This window comes from Oncorhynchus tshawytscha, linkage group LG19 (genome assembly GCF_018296145.1).
Source record: "Oncorhynchus tshawytscha isolate Ot180627B linkage group LG19, Otsh_v2.0, whole genome shotgun sequence".
NCBI classification, from domain to species: Eukaryota; Metazoa; Chordata; class Actinopteri; order Salmoniformes; family Salmonidae; genus Oncorhynchus; species Oncorhynchus tshawytscha.
In genome coordinates this window covers 33,163,586-33,184,581 of record NC_056447.1, presented here as the reverse complement: position 1 = coordinate 33,184,581, position 20,996 = coordinate 33,163,586, and the positions used below count along the sequence as shown (strand labels likewise).

At 45.4% G+C, this 20,996-nt stretch overlaps 2 protein-coding genes across 9 annotated transcripts in view; one reads left to right on the top strand and one right to left on the bottom strand.

The window, feature by feature from the left end:
* LOC112218652 (NACHT, LRR and PYD domains-containing protein 12) overlaps window positions 1–3,293 on the top strand; it is a 26,651-nt gene extending 23,358 nt beyond the window's left edge. For all 8 annotated transcript variants that reach the window (XM_042301604.1, XM_042301602.1, XM_042301601.1 and 5 more), the window contains 3 exons: window positions 276–449; window positions 1,189–1,362; window positions 1,843–3,293. In XM_042301604.1, the coding sequence (XP_042157538.1) occupies window positions 276–449; window positions 1,189–1,362; window positions 1,843–1,912 (418 nt within the window). In that variant the 3' untranslated portion in view covers window positions 1,913–3,293. The remainder of the gene's footprint in view (window positions 1–275; window positions 450–1,188; window positions 1,363–1,842) is intronic.
* Window positions 2,134–20,996, bottom strand: nfat5a (nuclear factor of activated T cells 5a). Its single transcript, XM_024379644.2, has 12 exons — window positions 20,726–20,996; window positions 17,111–17,239; window positions 14,486–15,158; window positions 10,285–10,468; window positions 9,981–10,171; window positions 9,696–9,868; window positions 9,351–9,485; window positions 9,149–9,201; window positions 8,934–9,066; window positions 8,637–8,818; window positions 6,393–8,439; window positions 2,134–6,238 (listed from the first exon to the last, which is right to left on the bottom strand). Exons 1-12 carry the CDS (start codon window positions 20,793–20,795, stop codon window positions 5,817–5,819), a joined length of 4,392 nt encoding a protein of 1,463 aa, XP_024235412.1. The 5' UTR covers window positions 20,796–20,996; the 3' UTR covers window positions 2,134–5,816.

Here is a 20,996-nt window from a genome sequence, read left to right as displayed (position 1 = left end):
GTTAAGATGACTAGATATAAACCTTTGATCCAGTTTCTCTACAGCACACATTATTGTTGGTGATTTTTATAGACTGACTTGTGCACTGAATTAAGCATTACAACTGAATACTGTTCTTCACAGTGCATTACATGTGAATAGAATAATTACAAAGTTGATAGTCATTATTAATGTATGTAACCAAGATCATATGAATTGAAATAACCCTAAAGTTCTGATATACTACATCATTGTAATCATACCATGTTGATATATCATTAATTCTCTCCACACAGCTTGTTTAACTGTCGAATTAAGGAGGAAGGTTGTGTTGCTTTGGCTTCAGCTCTGAGGTCAAACCCCTCACACCTGAGAGAGCTGGACCTCAGCTGCAATAACCCAGGAGTCTCAGGAGTGAAGCTGCTCTCTGCTGTACTGAAGCATCCACTCTGTCAGCTGGAGATACTGAAGTGAATATTTACAACTAAACATCAATCATGTTCATCTGTTTAATGAAGTGCTATTGCCACCTGTTGAACTTTCACACAAATACAACTGTATAACTATATCAGCTTTTGTGTATACATCAGCTTGTTATCAATATGAACATAGTCTGAGCATGTTGTGAGTCATGCAGTATATTTTGTACAGCAGATGAATCACTAATCTACATTCATTACCTCACTAAAGATAATACATACATTATCTGAGTCACTGAATATCATGCCTTGTGTGTTTTAAATGATACTTGCAGTTGTATCTCTAGAAATGTACTGTCGCAACTAAACATGAATCTACTTAATGAAGTGAATCACACACAGCCCCCCCGTTCGAAAAAAGATTGCAGTATAACCGCAGTATGCTACAAATACTGCATCCAAAATCAGTTATTTTTTTCTGCAGTAATTGTGCAGTGTAACTGCACTGTTACTGCAGTTTCAAAACTACAATATTTTCTGTAAGGGCCATATCAGGCTTATGTATGCATCAGCCTGTTATCAACAGTATGGTTATGAACATTAGTCATGCTTTGTGTTCTAAATGAATGGATCTGCACATCTCTAGTAATGTAAAACAACCTGGTGTTTTGACATAAGCAATGCTTAACAACATGCATCATATTTTCTGCACTATTCTCCACCCATGCTAAACAAATCTCCAACTGCATAGAGTTGTGATAGTGAGGTGCTTCTCTCTTCTCCTCTGCAGGCTTTTGGACTGTGCAATCACAGAGGAAGGCTTTGCTTCTCTGGCTTCAGCTGTGAAGTCAACCCCCTCACGCATGTGGCTGCTGAATCTGAATGGGAACGATCCAGGAGACTCAGGAGTGAAATTGTTCTCAGCTGTACTGAAGGATCCACAATGTAGACTGCCCAAACTGATGTAATGAATTAATCAACCACAACAAAAAATCCATTCATTTTTGGGGTTTAAATAAAACATGCTTGTGCGAGCTGGAGCCCATCTCCCGTTGCTGTAGTGTGAGGCAGTTTGATGTATAAGTACACCCCCCGGACAGGGCACTAGGCTATTGCAGGGCCTTGCCCCCAATTTCTCTCCTTAATGCTGAGTGCCAAGCCTCCGATCTCACAGTGGACACGAACCAGCTGTTTACAACTACATAAAATCCTTAATGTATAAAACATAGCATTTTAAGATAAAAGGATTCAAGAACCCTCAACATGACATTTTCCTCCTACAAAATTATGAAATATGATATTTAAGTGTCAATTGGCTCAGTATGTTGGGAAAGGGTTGACTTTTTTGCAGTTAAGTCATTATCAAATCACTCAACCCCCAAAAATGTATTAACTAGCCTAGTAAAAAAGGTATGTCAAAGACCATTTCTTTTTCTCTCTGCAGAGTGACTGGCTTGGAAGTACGACCCAGGAGCCTCAGCAGTGATCAAATGAACCTTCTGGAATCGACATGACTGAAATTCCCCTTGAGTTCAAATATACATTTCTGATGTATTGTAAAACGTGTGAAATGTTTATTATACTTGTGCAGATACTTTGTTAAAATGTAGAACTATTAGGCCTACTTATGTCCCTACATATTGGATTGGATTTTTAAAAATACATCAAGTTCAACTAAGTTCACTAAATTGAATACATTTTAATATCCAGCCACCATTGACCCAGAAGAAAACAGTTGAAGCAAAGACCTTCATCTTTATTTACTCATCATGTAGCAGCAGAATGAGAAATATACATCACAAAAATACATTTCATATGTATGACAAAACAGAGGGTAACTGACGCATTGCCTGAATAGGTACTGAAACTGAAATGCTTATCACTCCTTTTGATCTCATGTCAAGCTCTTCACAGCAACAGTAATACTGACAAGCACACACCAACAAGAGCTTTCTGCAACATCTAATCAGAACAATCACCTTCCTTTTCCATCTCACAACTATGAATCTCAACAGTCCTGAAATTAGGATAGAAACAAACATGTATACAGTTTGTGTTAAGCTGCACAGCAGTTCAAGAGTGAAGGTGATCACATTTGTAGTATTGCAACCAGGGATGGGTGACATTAAATCACACTGCATTGGTTAAGGTGGTCATGGAACTAAAAGCAGATCACTGACACTAGACTGAAGAATGACAGGTCAGAGTTCATCTAGACATAGAACATTAGACAAGGGAGATGTGCAGTCTTGACTCACGACACAAAGGGAATCTGGTAAACATACTACACTGATGGTTTTTCAAGGCACACAGAACTTCACAACTGATCCCCCCTATCTCACATTTCAACATGAGATAATGACAACTGATTTGTGGATGGAGACCATGTGTGTGCTATTTTTCCACTTCAAAGTGAACTTTTTAGCTAGTATTTTCAGATGAATGTGATGAATTCAAACAGTTAAGCAATAGATACATCGAAGTGAGTGTGACAGTAGGTCTTGGATCATGAAACCAGACATTAGAACCATAACATAATGTATTTCCACACGTCCAACGTACCAAAGGGTCAATATTAGGATACCTTAAATATTTTCTCTAAAAACAGTAGAATTGGTCCGGTACTAACAGATTTCTCACTGAGGTAAAGCTACATTCATCACAGAGAGGAGATACTCAAGGTTGGCTTCATCTATTTGTATGGCATTACTATGCCAAACTATGTGCTCTTGAAAATCCCCCATTGAAATAGAATGGAGGCTTGAACATCAGTATTTAGAGATGTGATCACCTATTGTGTTTAGGACAAACTGACATTTTGGATAGGTGAAACCAATTGTGTTCAAAATAGTATACATTATCTGTGGGAATAAATAACTCATTTCTATGCTGGAACGGTGTCCATTTCAAAATTTATGGTTAGCTTAGAATGAGTTTACTACTGTTGGCCCGTGTTCTACATGAAGACATCTGGTAGTATACACACCTAACTGTACACTGGAGTTCGTCCAACGGTTTAACAATTATATACTGTACATCAGAACATCATGTAATCTGAATCATGGGTGAAAACATCTGTATATGGAGTAGATACTTTCTCAGGACAGAATGAGAAAATATGAAATGTCAAATGCCTACATGAACATATAGGGATCTGAGCAACAACTGAAAAGTAGTCATTCCATCTGTTTATATCAATATGTCAAACAGACTACTGCTTATTGGATATGGAATAGCAGTATCACCTTTCATCTAAAGCAGGGTAGAGCAACATGGGTTCAAATGCATATTCATTTGCATGGAAATGACAGAAGAGGCAAAACTGTTGGGAGAGTACCTTACAAATGTCATTTTAAAATATTTGTACAAAAACACTGTTAATATCCATGAAAGTTGCATGATTTAAAATGAGTTTTAAAAAAATGAGTAAACAGAGTAAATGAGTTAACATTAGGATGTTTTGAACAGAACATTTGTTTTCAGTAAGTCCAGATACACACCCCTCACGCTGCCTGCTCACAGCCATCGCTATAGAAACACAAGACTGAACCACAAGATTAATATCAGTTCTGTTGATATGAGTATAAAATATTAGTATAAACATCGCATTAGAAGTGTCCATCACATCTGCACATAGCACCATAGATAACATGAGAATGGCTCTCTCCATGGCTGTGTTTAGATAGGCAGACCAATTGAACAAAATTTCACTAATTGGTCTTTTGACCAATCAGATCAGCACTGAAAAAGATCTGATGTCAAAAGACCAATTAGTGGAAAAAGATCAGAATTGAGTGGCCCGTCTACACAGCCAAAGTAAGAGATTTTAAGCGCATGTTCCAATGCCCATACAGGCATAGCATACCAATAGACTACTTTGGCTGTGGAAGTCCATAGGAAATGGTATGCTAGTGCGGATATTGGAACAGCCTTTGTGTTGCTGTGAGTCCCTAGTGACGTTGCATGGGAGAGGTACTGCGTGTCTATTTTGCACAGCTCTGCCCTGAACACTGGCAGTACTAGTTCAACATCTGTCAGTACATGAACCAGAAACCAACTAAAAACTACAACCACACACAAGACAAGGTAAAACACAGTCTGTTAAATTACACAGATTGTTACAGTACACAGTAAATTGTAGGCTACAGATAGCAATATGCTGTAAATCTTTTAGAAAAATGACACACACCCACTCATGTATGTGTACACACAATGTATCGACTTAAATTATAAATGTTTTGTGGGGGTGTAGGCAGAGATATGCAAGCCTACGAACAGGAGCTAGTTACACACAGACATCAAAACGAAGACTGTATACTCACTATGGGAAATCCAACTGAATTGAGACAGACAGACACTGGCTGGATCACTTGATATAAATAGGCTTCAGATGAATTCAACACTAAGACAAAAACATCTTTAGAAAAATCTCCAAAAATATGGTGAAAATGTATAAATGCATGGACAATGTGTTAAAATGTATACTGTGACAAAAAGCATTACAAATGATTATTTAAATGGAGGTCAACAAGAACATGTGCTCTAACCCCAGAGCCTCTGGATGGATATAAGGATTGGCTGGTCACACAAGACAGTTTATAAAGTGCTTCATGTTTAGAACACCACACAATGCTTCACTTTCCCCAGTAGAAAGCATCCTTCCATTCACAATATACTGGAAATGCTTCCAAATCCAATTCTAAAATCCCCCCACAAACACAAGTTGCAGAACATACGCAAACTAAGCATTTACAATGGAGAAAGCCTGTGTGTACTAATACACAACTAAATGTAGACTATGGGAATTGCCAAAAGAAGAGATGAGATATGTTGGACAGATACACTGACTGCTGTATGATCTGACTGAAGATGTGCTGTACACTCACAAGAACACAGCAAGATGCCTTCATCTGGCTGCCCTTCTCTTTCACTCTCTCGCTTTTAAATCTCACAATCTATCCACCATCTGTCTTTCTCTTTTGCTCCAGCTTTCTGTATCCCCCCCATATGTTAGGCCATCAATAACACAGTATGAAATAGAAGAACCACTGCATGTGAGACTGATGGATACAGAAGTTAATGTCCTCTGATCCAGCAAGAGGAGTAGTCACTCAACCAATCCATCCATCATAACGCCGTCTGCCCGGCCGTCTGTCTATCAATGCATGTACAGACACTCATCAAAATATGAGCTAGGGGTTCACAAGCACGTCTGATAAAATCTTTAAAATGTCTTCATTACTTCATGTTCTTAGGGGGTTCATAGCATGGCCAGACATCTTTACCCCCATTCTCCATCTGTGTTGCTTGGAGGGGTTGTATTGTAAGCAGCAGACACAACCTGGCCCAGTCTGCGGTTCAAAGAGTGGGCAGAAGTCACTAGAACCCCCATCAGTGTGTCGGTGGTCCCAGTAAAGATCACTGTTCCTGTAGGCTCTCCAGCAGGTCCTCTATCTTCTCCATGTTCTGGGAGGCGCTCATGGGGGTCTGGAGGTTGGTCTGCATGGGGGTCTGGAGGTTGGTCTGCATGTTGGTCTGCATGGGGGTCTGGAGGTTGGTCTGCATGTTGGTCTGCATGGGGGTTGTTTCTATGGTAGTCTGTATGTTGGTCTGCATTGGGGTCTGTAGGTTGGCCTGCAAGGCATTTTCTAAGCTACTCATGGCGTTTTGTAGACCAGTCTGCATGGGTGTCTGAAGATTAGTCTGCATGGGTGTGGCGGTCTGGGCCATGTTTGGGTCCATGAGAGGCTGGATGTGGCTGGCCTGCAAAGGGTTGTGGTTCTGGGGCTGGCTCTGGGCAGACATTGTAGAACCAGAGGACGGCATCAGCTGGGAGGAATCTGAGGAGAAAGAAGGATGTCACACAAGGATGTCTTAAAATGTATAAATTGGGGTATTATATATCAAGTAAGTAAATATTCCTCTACTATTGTCCATGCGGAGTACTGATCCTGTCAGGTAAAGTACTGATCCTGTAAGGTAAAGCAGTCTCACCGTTCTGGAGGCCAAACACAAACAGGTTGGGTTGTCCTCCTGGCTGGCCAACGTTCCCGCTCACTCCCGTCTGGAACAGCTGCTCTGGGGGTCTCTTACCAGGGGAGGATGTGGTACTTTGCAGTCCCACAACCCCCAGCCCACTCTGCATTACAAAGATAGTTTCCCCTGCTGCAGCCTGGTTTCCTAGTTCCTGTGTAGCCATGCTGCCCTGCAGACCAGAAAGAGAACCCTGTGGCAGGAACAGATCCACCTGGTGGCTGGGAGGGCCATTAACTGAGCTGGAGCCCACCTGCATAGGTTGCGGCCCCTGGAACAGACCCTGCGGAGGAGTATTTCTGGAGGCAGGGGTCCCCCCTACAGAGGAGCTCTGGTCCTGGAATAACATGGGCTCCACTGGGTCCGTCTGGCCTACCTCAACCCTGACCCCCACCATGGTGGGCTGGGAGAACAAGAGGGAAGCAGGGGTGTCCTGGGGGCAAGGGGTGCTGTTGTTGCCCATGGAGGGGCCCTGGGCCTGGGTACTAAAGAGGAGGGCTGGGGGAAGAGCCTGGGGTTTGAGGGAGGCGGTGCAGAGAAGGAGGCCGGTGGGCTGGGGCTGAGGGTGCTGGCTGGGGGGCAGAATGCTAGTCTGGAACAAGGAGCTCTGCTGAGCCATGGGAAGCTGCTGGGTTTGCTGTAGTTGTGTCTGCTGATGGTCCATGGGGGTGCTCTGCTGCTGCTGGGCCTGGAACATTGACATCGTCTGGGGCTCACAGGCTGATGTCTCCATGGAGGACAGGAACGCTAGCTGCTGTTGACTACCCTGGTTAGAGAGGGTGTTGGGAGAAAGGAACAGTGTGGACCCTGTGGCCTGCTGCTCCTGACTGAGGCTACCACTGGTCAGCACAGTCAGAGTGTTCTGCAGCAGGGCTGCCTGGTGCTGGGGGCTGGAAGTCTCTGACAGAGGCCTGGGGGACTGGAAGAGCTGCTGGGGAGGAGAGGAGTGGGAGGGGGGCTCCTGGGGGAAGCTGGAGGTCTGGATGGTGAGCAGCTCCCCAGTCTGCTGGAGGAGAGACACAGGCTGCTGCTGCTGCTGGGGCTGAGATGAGGAGTGGATCTGGGGCTGGAGGAACTCCGTCTGGAGCTGCTGTTGTAACTGTTGCTGATGTAGCTGGTGCTGTTGCAGGTTGCCTAGTGCTTGGTTTTGATGTTGTAGGTTGTCCAGTACTTGTTGCTGCTGCTGAAGTTGTTGATGATCATGTAGCTGTATGTTGCCAAGTACCTGCTGCTGCTGTTGAAACTGTTGATGTTGTTGTAGGTTACCCAGTATCTGTTGCTGCAGTTGTTGATCCTGTGGCTGTAATAATAATTGCTGTTGTAGCTGTATGTTGCCAAGGACTTGCTGTTGATGTAACTGCTGCTGCTGTTGATGCATGTTGCCAAGGATCTGCTGTTGTTGCTGTTGTATCTGTAGGTGTTGTGTGGCCAGAGAGCCCTCAGCTCCCCCCAGTCTCAGGCTGTTCATGGTGTCCTGTACGTGTTGCTGCAGTGAGTCAGTGGAGGGTGTGGGGCTGTACAACACTGAGTTGAGCTGCTGTTGAGCCACTGCTGCCTCCATAACCTGTTGTACCAGGTCACTTCCCCCTGCCTGGAGCTCCCTTACTGCCCTCTCCAGCTGTGCCACCCCGTCCTGGGGGAACAGGGGGAGCTGGGACTGGGAGTGGGGTGCCATCTGGGACATGCCCACTACCACCACCTCACTGCTGGGGTTAGAGGAATCTTGAGGCAGGCTCTCCTGGGGGTCCCGGAGGAACTGCTGGGGTACCTCTGGGGGGACAGGGGGGAGGGTGGTGTTGTCGCTAGAGACAGGGAAGGAGGTGGTGGGGGCGATGTCCTGCTTCTGGATGGTGCAGAGGGGCTCCAGGGAGGGGAAGACTGGGGACTGGGGGAAGTCAACCTCCCCAGGCTGGAGAGGCATGGGGCTGGGGAAGGACTCAGTGCTAGGCGGGGTGCTGGAGCTCAGCTCCAGGGTTTGCTGGACCGAGACGAGGGTGTCAGATGACGGCTAAAGGAAGGAGACAAAAAGAGAGGAATTAAATATTTTCTAGAGTCTACACACTTCCCTACAATTTGCCCAATGACTCTGGATCCCGATGTCTTCTTTTATTGATACAACTGAAGTGTGACGTCCCAGCCAAACCACCTGATCTAAATGTACAATCAAGGATCCTGGGATAAACATAACCGGTATATTTCTCCTACCTTGAAGAGTGCTGTGGATGGGGGATTGCTGGAGACCTCCATAGGGGTGACCTCCTGTCGTTTGACCAGTTCACCAGCAGACTGGGCAGGGTCAGAGGCCAGAGACTTGATCTGGTCCTGGAAGGTGCAGGCCTTAGCCAGAGAAGACCCCTCTGTCTTCACAGACACGTCCAGGGAGTGCTCTGGTGTGGGACAGAACAAAAAAGCAGGTTGACCAAGAGAAAGAAACACACGCCTTGTATACCATAGAGGGAGCCTTAGTGAACCCTTCATCACTCCTTTCATAGCAGGGCACACCTGAGTCTGGTGTATATGTGAAGGGCTGTATGTCATGTGACCTCCCGGCATTGGTCATGATGTAGACGCCCACAGAGACAGGAGAGGAGACAGACAGGTTGTGGTAGGGAGGAACCTTCACTATCACATGATTCTAGAGGAAACAACATCATCATTAGGACAAAGTCAGCTCATGATCCGTATGCATCTCTCATGCAATGATATCAATGGGCTACCTGATGGAACAGCTCCATGTCAATCTCTGCCTCGGCCTGCCACAAGTTATCATCTGGAAACGAATCAATGTTTTATCAATATATATATATAGAGAGAGATTTTTAAAGCCACTCAATGAGGAGACATCACAGAAAGGGATATGAGGAAAGGGAAAAGAGGACAGGAAAGAAAGGAAGAAGACAGGCAGGTTAGTACTGGTACCTGCTGGGTTCTCCTGGAATATGACCTTGGTTCCTTTGAGGAAGTTCTTCCCTATGATGAAGAGCTCCTCTCCTCCTCTCACTGAACAGCTGTGGAGACTCTTCTTCAGGATCTCTGGCACCCCTGCCGGCTGGGCTGGGGAAGGACACAGCAGAGTATGAATAATTGCGGTCCACAAAACCCTACTATTGGAGCTACGTGTTGTGTCAGCTTTTGTTCCAGCCCGACATGAACACACTGCATTGAATGAACATCAAACAAGCACATATACATCCAAATTTACTTTAAAGTCTGGATACCCAGTAGTTATTTGTATTTGTATGAATACGGTGGTAGTTGACTCACTGCAGAGGATGGGTGAGGAGGTGGTCTGCAGGGTAAGGACAGACCCATCAGCATGGGGGATGTTGACTCTAAAGGCCAGCCTGGCCCGGGTGCTCTTCTTCTTGGACCCGGCAACCCCAATACGAGCCTCCACGTCCGCGTTACGCAGCTTCAGGATTCCCACACAGTCAACCCTGTCAAGATTCAATGTTACAAAATGTTCAGATGGTGAAACAAACACACAGTAACATGCTGATATTTCAACAACGCATCAATTTTCATTAACTCGATTAATGAGTCCCTTACGCCAGTGACATGGCGTTGCTGGGCTCCAGGGGGACCTCTATGACAGTGGTTCCCTCGATGTCCACTTCTTTGCAGGCTTTGGTATTTCGGCCTGTCACCCTGCAGGCCTGGTAGAACCCATGAGGCTTCACTCTGCCTGTGTCACTGGCCACAAACACCTGCAGCACCACCGGCTCACTGACACCCTCCAACTGGAGAGAGAAGATGGTGAGTAGAGTTGAGAGTGCAACACAGCTTAACAGACAAATCAACCTAATGACTCATATGGTTTATTTAATATGGTTGGAAAAAGAAAGCGTCTCACCTTGACCGTGGGGAAGCCCTGTTGGGTGCGGTCTTTGACAGAGCCGCGGCTGCCCTCGGTCAGGTAGCGTGCCCGGTGCTGGGTCTCTGGCTGCAACAGGATCTTCAGCTCCTTACCCTCACTCTTCTGGGGGTACTGACCTGACAGAAGACATCCCTTCAGCAGGCACCCAGCCTCCAGAGAACTGGAGAACACGCAACACAAATAAATTCATTAAGCCCTAATCTATGGATTTCACATGACTGGGAACACAGATATATCTGTTGGTCACAGATACCTTAAAAAAAACACAAGTAGGGACATGGATCCGAAAACATGTCTGTATCTGGTGTGACCACCATTTGTCTCACATCTCCTTCGGAATAGAGTTGATCAGGCTGTTGATTGTAGCCTTTGGAATGTTCTCACTCTTCTAATGGAGCCGTGCATTATCATGCTGAAACATGGTGATGGAGGAATCTCTGTGCATTCAAATTGCCACCAATAAAATGCTATTATTTTAGTCCGTAACTTATGCATGCCTAAACCATAACCCCACCACGGGGCTCACCCACACGACACAATACACTGTCTGCCATCTGCCCAGTACAGTTGAAACCGTGATTTATCTGTGAAGAGCAAACTTCTCCAGCATGCCAGTAGCCACCGAAGGTGAGCATTTGCCCACTGAAGTCGGTTACGGTACCGAACTGCAGTCAGGTCAAGAACCTGGTGAGGACGACAAGCACTCAAATGAGCTTCCCTGAGATGGTTTCTGACAGTTTGTGCAAACCCACAGTTACATCAGCTCTACAGGTGGCTGGTCTCAGACGATCCCGCAGGTGAAGAAGCCGGATGTGGAGGTCCTGGGCTGGTGTGGTTACATATGGTCTGCGGTTGTGAGGCCGGTTGGAGACACTGTCAAATTCTCTAAAATGATGTTGGAGGCCACTTGGTAGAGTAATTAACATAAAATGATCTGGCAACAGCTCTGGTGGACATTCCTGCAGTCAGCATACCAATTGCAAGCTCCCTCAAAACTTGAGACATCGGTGTCATGACAAAACATAACATCTTAGAGTGGCCTTTTATTCTCCCCAGCACAAGGTGCACCTGTGTAATGATCATGCTGTTTAATCAGCTTCTTGACACTGTCAGGTGGATGGATTATCTTGGCAAAGGAGAAATGCTCACAAACAGGGGTGTAAACAAAACATTCTTTGAGAAACACGCTTTTTGTGCATATGGAGCATTTCTGGGATCAGCTTTTTAATTTTTTTTCATGGGACCAACACGTTACATGTTGCATTTATATTTTTGTTCAGTCCAAAATATTTTTTATTTTACCCCTTTTTTCTCCCCAATTTCGTGGTATCCAATTGGTAGTTACAGTCTTGTCCCATTGCTGAAACTACCGTACGGACTCGGGAGAGGCGAAGGTCGAGAGCCGTCTGTCCTCCTAAACACAACCCAGGAGTCGCTAGAGCGCGATGGGACAAGAACATCCTTGATGGGATTCTGGGGATGAGCACGTGCATCTTCAATATGTACCCATTGTCCCTCTTTAGTGCATTTAACAATATGTCACAAGTAAAGCGAGTTGGGTAGCGAGTTGACACAATTCCAAGACTGGTACACACCTCCAGGCTGGGTAAGGGCTATTTGACCAAGGAGGGTGATGGAGCGCTGCATCAGATGACCTGGCCTCCACAATCACCCGACCTCAACCCAATTGAGATGAGTTGGACCGCAGAGTGAAGGACAAGCAGCCAACAAGTGCTCAACACATGTGGGACCTCCTTCAAGATCGTTGGAAAAGCATTCCAGGTGAAGCTGGTTGAGAGAATGCCAAGACTGTGCAAAGCTGTCATCAAGGCAAAGGGTGGCTTCTTTGCCTTGATGACAGCTTTGTTTAATACTTTTTTTGGTTACTACATGATTCCAAATGTGTTTTCATAGTTGATGTCTATTATTCTCCAATGTACAAAATAGTACAAATAAAGAAAAAACATGGAATGAGTAGGTGTATTCAAACTTTTGACTGATACTATACATCTATATGAACTCAGCAAAAAAAATAAACGTCCTCTCACTGTCAACTGTGTTAATTTTCAGCAAACTTAACGTGTACATATTTGTATGGAAATAACATAACAGACAAACTGAACAAGTTCCATCAAATTTTATTCGCCACATCCCCCGAATACAACAGGTGTAGACTTAGTGAAATGCTTACTTACGAGCCCCTAACCGACAATGCAGTAGCAAAAACTGCACCGTCCATTAGTTGAGGTAGTATGTACATGTAGGTAGAGTTCATTGAAGTGACTATACATAGATGACAACAGAGAGGCAGTGGTGTGGAGAGGGGAGGGGCAATGTAAATAGTCTGGGTTGCCATTTGATTAGATGTTCAGGAGTCTTATGGCTTGGACGCCGTTTAGAAGCCTCTTGGACCAAGACCTGGTGCTCCGGTACCGCTTGCCGTGTGGAAGCAGAGAGAACAGTCTATGACTAGGGTGGCTGGAGTCTTCGACAATTTTCAGGGCCTTCCTCTGACACCACCTGGTATAGAGGTCCTGGATGGCAGGAAGCTTGGCCCCAGTGATGTACTGGGCCATTCGCACTACCCTCTGTAGTGCCTTACGGTCGGAGGCTGAGCAGTTGCCATACCAGGCAGTGATGCAACCAGTAAGAATACTCTCGATGGTGCAGCTGTAAAACCTTTAGAGGATCTGAGGACCCATGCCAAATCTTTTCAGTCTCCTGAGGGGGAATAGGCTTTGTCGTGCCCGCTTCATGACTGTCGTGGTGTGCTTGGACCATGTTAGTTTGTTGGTGATGTGGACACCAAGGAACTTGAAGCTCTCAACCTGCAACACTGCAGCCCTGTCGATGAGAATGGGGGCGTGCTCGGTCCTCTTCTCCCTGTAGTCCACAATCATCTCCTTTGTCTTAGCCTACAGGGAGGTCGTCTCGTTGTTGGTGATCAGGCCAACTACCACTGTTGTCTCATCGGCAAATTTAATGATGGTGTTCGAGTCGTGCCTGGCCGTGCTGGAGGGGCATGTCAGGATGAGCCTGCAGGAAGGGTACCACATGAGGGAGGAAGATGTCTTCCCTGTAACGCACAGCGTTGAGATTGCCTGCAATGACAACAAGCTCAGTCCAATGATGCTGTGACACACCGCCCCAGACCATGATGGACCCTCCACCTCCAAATCGATCCCGCTCCAGAGTACAGGCCTCTGTGTAATGCTCATTCCTTCGACGATAAACGCAAATCCGACCATCACCACTGGTGAGACAAAACCGCGACTCGTCAGTGAAGGGCACTTTTTGCCAGTCCTGTCTGGTCCAGCGATGGTGGGTTTGTGCCCATAGGCGAAATTGTTGCCAGTGATGTCTGCTGAGGAACTGCCTTACAACAGGCCTACAAGGCCTCAGTCCAGCTTCTCTCAGTCTATTGCGGACAGTCTGAGCACTGGATGGAGGGATTGTGCATTCCTGGTGAAACTCGGGCAGTTGTTGTTGCCATCCTGTACCTGTCCCGCAGGTGTGATGTTCGGCTGTACCGATCCTGTGCAGGTGTTGTTACACGTGGTCTGCGACTGCGATCAGCTGTTTGTCCCGTCTCCCTGTTTTAGGCGTCTCACAGTACGGACATTGCAATTTATTGCCCTGGTCACATCTGCAGTCCCCATGCCTCCTTGCAGCATGCCCAAGGCACGATCACACAGATCAGCAGGGACCCTGTATTTCAGTCAGTAGAAAGTTTTTTTAAATTGTGCTAAGTTTTCATAACTGTGACCATAATCGCCTACCGTCAGTAAGCTGTTAGTATCTTAATGACCGTTCCACAGGTGCATGTTCATTAATTTTATTATGGTTCATTGAACAAGCATGGGAAACAGTGTTTAAACCCTTTACAATGAAGATCTGTAAAGTTATTTGGATTTTAATGAATTACCTTGAGACAGGGTACTGAAAAAGGGACATTTCTTTTTTTGCGGAGAGATAGAGGTGTGTGTGTGTGTATATATATATATATATATATACACACACACACACATCTTGTTTTCTTGTGTATTGTATTAAACTGAAACATGTTCTTATATTTGTTTGTATGCATCTATTTTTAATAAACTATGCTTGATTGATATGTATCAAGTCTGGTAAGACTTCTGCCGTTGTATTGGGACTAGCATTCTATTCAACCTACCTGGGCTTGGGGCTGGCCTTGTCTGGTCCCAGCTGAGACAGAACAAAGTGTGGGGCCTTGGCACTGTCTGCATCAAACACGTCCATGCTGTCCTCTGGGGGTGCAGGCTTGGGCCCGGGCCGCTGGCGGGGGGTGCGTTTACGGGATTTGCGGGGGACCTCTGTGTTGTCGTTGTAGGAGCTGGAGCTGATCAGGCTGAAGTTGGAGGCTGAGTCGTCGGCCCAGATGCTGCTGCTGTGTTCTGAGTCTGGCCCTGCTGGCCCAGCCGGGGCTGGATCCTCCTGGCAGGACATATTGCTGTCATCAAATAGGTCCTCTGGAGGGGGAGAGATGCTCAGCACTGGCCTCCGCTTAGAGGGGGTGTTCTGGGGCTGCTGCTGGGCTCCCACCCCCCCTGCTCCTGGGTCTCCTCCTCCTGTTCCAGAGCTGGTCCCACTGCAGCATCCACCTCCAAGGGTAGACAGAGCTCCCTCTACCCCCTGCATCTCTGAAACCACTGGGTCTCCGGAACCCTCTCTAGGGGCACTGCTGAGATGGTGGAGGAGGAGGGGGGGCTGGGGCTGTTCCATGGCTGAGGTAGAGGGGGCTGTGCTGGGTCTGGGTCCAGTGGTGCAGGGGTCTCCCATGTCTTGAGAGGAGGATGGAGAAGGGCTGGAAGTGGAGGAGGCGGCATCTGGAGTGTGGAAGATGGCATTGTTAGTACAGATGTCAATACAAGGCAGGCTAGCAGTCCCATTCAAACAGCTTAATTTGGCCATGATTTATCTAAAAATGTCCTTCTTCCCAACTCTAAATTCATTTGAGGATGTTTTGTGTGTGGCTACATTCCCTCACTGTGCATGCCAGAGCTCTCTGGTGTTGATCAAATTTTCTGAAGTTAAAGTTGAGAATGGTACAAATAGGCCCCATGTTTCCCCCATTGGAATGTTTACTTCCTACTACAACTTGCTCTTTAAAAATCAACGTGACAAAACTGACATGCTTTGTTTACAAAAAACTAAAGCAAGCTTCTAAAATTGTTACATACACATTGCCAGAAACAAAAAACAGCTAAATCTGGTCAGTAAGACTTTCCTCTTAACAGACAAATTTGCAAACTAAAGATGCGGTGCCAAATTAAATGTAGAGTGAGGCTAGAGCAGTTTGTGCATACAGTCTTAGGCCTATACAATGGTCTGAACATGCCAATTGGAGGATTGGGTTTGGACTGAGCGTAGCCATGGCAACAGAATAAACAAGGCTCTGACCTATGGAGCAGTGACCTGCAGGCCATTTTATATGCAGCCACCCCCTGCCTCAGAGGGAGGAAACTTCCTGCAATACAAATGAGACAGCCAATGAGCAACAAGAGCTGATCAGTCATGACTGAAATTCCTGCCAATCCGCAAATTAAATCAATGAAAAACTGTTGTGAGGATATAACTTTTTAAGTTGTCTCTTCATAGATTTGTTGTGCTTCAGTACAGCTGTGGCAGATATGTTTGGTGTGAAAAGCTAGTGCGATGACAGGTCCCAAGCTAGACTTGGAAAACTGAGCTTGAGGTAGAAGATGCCTGTAACCACAGATCTAGGATCAGATTACCCTAGCCTGGCACATGTATGGCATGACAAGGAGAGTCAGAGGAGTTGGCTAAAACACATATAGATCTGGGACAGGCTACCCTACACCCCAATCCTAACAGTAACCAATAAGGGGGTTAAGAATATATCGGAGCCTGTATCAGTGGTTAGGGTCAACTTATACCTACTTCTGGTTTACTGTGCACAATGACAGCAGCCACAAGACTACCAAGTTCAGTCAGCTTCCTGTGATAAAAGGAAGTGGTCTACTAGTCTTGGGTATGAGTACTCTGCCATTTTCAAAACCATTTCACATTCTGTTTTAATACCCCATTCACTGAGGTGACACTACCACATATCATTTTGTTCTAATCTAGGCCTAATACAAGATCTCTTGAGATATTTCTTTATGCTCGTCATCTTATCTTCTTCACAGAAAGGCTATACCAGACAGGCAGTTCAGATCCAGACAGGCATGCTAATTCAGAAGTGCTAAAAGGACAAGATAATTGCCGTGCTAATTATAACCAGCTGTTTTCACCTCTTCCCACCATCTGAGAATAAAAACTAACAATAGAAACTGACAGTAAATACAGTCTAGTGATGGGTTTGATTCATTTACATCTCCCTATGTAAGAGAGATGAAAACATAGAAAAATCAAACGAATGAAAACAAAACAGTTAATTATATTTTGATTATAGACTCTAGAGCGACAGATTACAGGCAACAGTAGTCTAAAGCCTAATATGACTTTAGGAATATATAGACCAAGGCCATGCTCATTCACTTTTTATTTAAACTATATTTATTCCCACTCTCTCACACCTGTCCTGTCTACAGTAATCACGGCCTACATTTGCCCTACAGAGGTGAAGACTCAATTTCCCACAACAGAGCACCACTAGCACCCACCACTAGGCACTCAGCAGGAAGGGTGGAGAGTTGTTCCCTAGACACTGATCTAAGGTCAGCCTAATGTTCTGCCTACTAATTATCTAGGTGAGGTTATGAGGAGAGTAATCTGATCCTAGGTGAGGCTGGTGGGTTGAGAGTGAGGGGCTTACCTGAGGCCAGGGATGCAGAAGGGGGCGGACCGGCCTCTCCCCCACTCTTCTGGCTCATGGTGGGTGTGTCTGTCTTGGAGGAGGACGGCTGCAGCTGGAGCTCCTTAGGGAGGAGGTCATACACAGACTCTGGTGAGGAAGAGGAGGATGAGGAGAGAAATCAGGGGGTTTAAAAGTGCACCAAACACCACCACTAAGAGGGAGAGGTCGCCTGGTTGCTAAGAAACACAGTGACACCCTGACACAGATATATCTGCTGTGGATATGCAGCGTATCCATCCAGCATATGTAGCCTAGCAAGCAGTCATCTGATCTGCCTGTAATAAGTCAACCCCAGCAGCATAGTGACCAAACCAAAAGGCTTAGGCTAGTCCTACATTAACCAAGAATTCTCAACTCCACCATTCTCGATGGAGATGAGTCCCGAGGCGATGAGTTTCGGCAGAGTGTAGCCTACCTCTGACTACATTGAATCGGTATCAGTCGATACGTGTAAAAAATATCCATAAGTACAAGTTACGCATGAAAGAATGGACATTTTTACAAGTACCGACCGATACCTACTTGATGTGGTTGGAGGTAGACTACACTCCACCAAAACCCATTGCCCCGGCACTAAACCCATTGCCCCGGCACTAAACCCATTGCCCCGGCACTAAACCCATTGCCCCGGCACTAAACCCATTGCCCAGGCACTAAACCCATTGCCCAGGCACTAAACCCATTGCCCAGGCACTAAACCCATTGCCCCGGCACTAAACCCATTGCCCCGGCACTAAACCCATTGCCCCGGCACTAAACCCATTGCCCAGGCACTAAACCCATTGCCCAGGCACTAAACCCATTCGCTCCTCCATACCACAGTATTTCTCTCCTTCTAGGTCTCCATACTAGGTGGGGTCTGCTAATTTGCTATGGAAATTAGACATTTGCAAAAGCCCCATAATGTTTGCATAAAGCGAAAGAAATCAACAGAAAGACTGTGATTTGTACAGATTTTGATGTGGGGGGGAAAAGCACAGCAATAGGCCTAGATTATAACAATTCTCTTTTATTAGCCTAGGCCTACAAGTCAGCCAAGTCTTGCATACTTCCCCTACTACAATCCGATTACCTCACCACATACTTATGCTGTCGGCTGGCTACACACTGCTCACATTACACTAGCTTTGAAGCTGTGCCAAGCCAACGGTCAGACTATTTTTTTCTCTCGCAGCTGGCCCTTTGCTTTGATGACACAGAAATGTGTTTATGTTACAACTGCCAGCCCACAAGCTGGGTGCCAAAAATCCACCAGTCTCTAGCAATGCCCAGTCTTCTAACATGCATATTTAACTCATAGGTAATCATGCATGCCAGACTTCACAGCTACAGCTTGTATGCAATATTTAGACACACGTCTGGTTCTATGAGATTAAAAGACAAAGATCCTACCCACTCTGCAGTCTGCACTCACTGCAAATACAAAGCCAGACATTGAAATACAATAGGCTGACTAGGTCATGGATAGCACAGCCTAGGTCTATCCACGGGCTGATTGTTTTTTGGGCGGATGGTCTGAAGATAATTACAAATCATTTGTAAACTGCAAATTGACCGCAAGAACCCCAAACAAATATAATTACCACAAAAACCATCATTTCAAACCTTGCTTACATTTGTATCCCATCACGTATTTTATGCGTGTGAATACTTGGGAACAGATTGCTAAATTAAAATCACTTTGAGCTGATTTCCTACTGTTTTTACAGTCTCATTTCCAACAATGACAATAAATAATCATTTGTATATTTTGTGCTCATTAAACTTGGGAGGTCAAATAAAACCACCCCAGGGGCTGCCCGTGGGCCGCCAGTTATGGAACCCTTATTGGTTACATTTTATCTACCTACAGTAAACCACTTGAAGTATTTATGAATTCTCCTTAGCCAATTAATGTCATATAAATAAGGTACACACTCCTCACCACATTCGACAGCAGCACCATATGCCTAGCTCATGTTAGCATGCCAGGGCCTTTAATATACTGCCGTATTAGTGTACGACACACAGGGTCTGGACAGATGTGTCTGAACCACTGTATCAGCAGGTAGGCTAGTCCATATACAGGGCATCTGTAGATGGTGGGGAAAGAGAGAGTTCAGAAGAAGAAGAAGAAACAAACATTGCGTTCGGCCTAGATCAGAAAACAGAACTCAAAACACACAGTAGCATTCCTTCGCTGCAAGCCCCTAACTTAGTCCTAGATGACTAGCCAATAAGGAATAAGACGAGAGGTTCAAAACCACTAGCAGAACTCATGCACCAAGACAGCAGTGTGTCTATAATTCGTTTTTTTATAAAGTTATGCCAAGGAGTTGACACCACTATCAACATATACCAGCCTGATCTTCCACCTGTAGAAGGTATTTTGACTGGAACCCTGCAGGGTTTGATCAGTTCCGGACACAGCTGGACTGGAGGAGGAGTGGGCTGAGCAGTGACAGAGGAAAAGGAAGCCTGTGCATAGCTGTTATCACAGGAGCAGCTTTGCATCAGTCATAACTCAGTCAACACCCACCACATCAGCTGGCCAAGTAACCTAATCAGAGATACACAAGCTACAGCTAGGCTTGGACATTAGACGTTTCTAAGAAACTGGTTTGTAGGTCAAGCTTCACATTTATCTTACTACCTTACTATTATACCAATAATAAAATGCAATTCACTTTTGTTATTCAGACCGAAAGGGGTTACATTGTTTCAATATGGGGACTAGATGTTATTCAAACCAATAAGATTAGGTAAGTAGATAATATTGATAATATAACTAGCTATCATGTTAAATATAATTCTATGTGACCAAACATATGTGACCAAACAATTGATTCCCATTCAAAATACTATTTCTCCTAACCCTTAAACCTAAAGTCGCATTTTTCCTTTTGGGGACCTGCGACATTTCCCCTCTTGTCCGAATTTTCTTTGTTTAACTATCCTTGTGAGGACTTCTGGTACCCACATGGATAGTATAACCAGAAACACACACACAGTTGTAAGCACACAACGAAAAGGGGGGCACTTTCACGCATTCCACACCAGGCAGATGACCTGGTTTTAACCTGTTACGCGCCTAAATGCTTGCCAACTGGTCTAGTCTGATTCTCGGTATTTGGTTCACCGGGACATGGCAATGGAGCGTGGTGGCTAATGTAGCCAACTAGCTAAACCATCGTGACACATTCAACAATACATCGAGGAGACGTTTGTTACTATACAACTTGAACCTAACCTTAGAAAACGTTTAGATATCACGCCGCCCATAGTCATGGGACCGAACCACAACGAGTGCCCCGAGGGAAAACAATAACACAACACGCCTCCTGCTGCTAGCTAACGTTAGATGCTAGTTGGTCCCTATAGTTTGTCCATCATGCACACATTAGCTAACTAGCTATCGCGCATCAGTTCTCTGGATACTTTAGCCAACGAACTGTACTAACGTTAGCTAGCTAGCCAACTAGCTAACGTTATCTAGCTAGCTATCTACCCGTTAATCAGTCATAGTCCAAAAACAATTGGAAAACTGTTCAAATGCATTTATGCCACAAGGGATAACATTTATATAATTCTTACCTTTAGAGTAAAGGGATTTGGGGGAATTAAGGTCGAGATCGGAGCTGAGGGATATAAAATCAGAGGGCATCGCAGCGCTTCATCTTCACCTGGATCAGGACGAAGCCAGTCAGCCAACGAACATTAGCGGGCAACAAACCAACGAAATATGACTACAGTACAAACAATAAATATTGCACCTGGGTGAAATATACTGATAAGAAACAAAAGTGAAATGGACCCAGACAACCGTTAATTAGCGCGAACTATTCTGCTAGCAGCAGCACTGGCA

Excerpts from the sequence above, each read along its gene's own strand:
- nfat5a (XM_024379644.2), bottom strand. The coding sequence starts at position 20,795 with ATGCCCTCTGATTTTATATCCCTCAGCTCCGATCTCGACCTTAATTCC. Across the intron at positions 9,869-9,980 it reads AGCAACGCCATGTCACTGGC|GGTTGACTGTGTGGGAATCC; the intron begins GTAAGGGACTCA and ends GAATCTTGACAG. Across the intron at positions 9,067-9,148 it reads ACATGGAGCTGTTCCATCAG|AATCATGTGATAGTGAAGGT; the intron begins GTAGCCCATTGA and ends TGTTTCCTCTAG.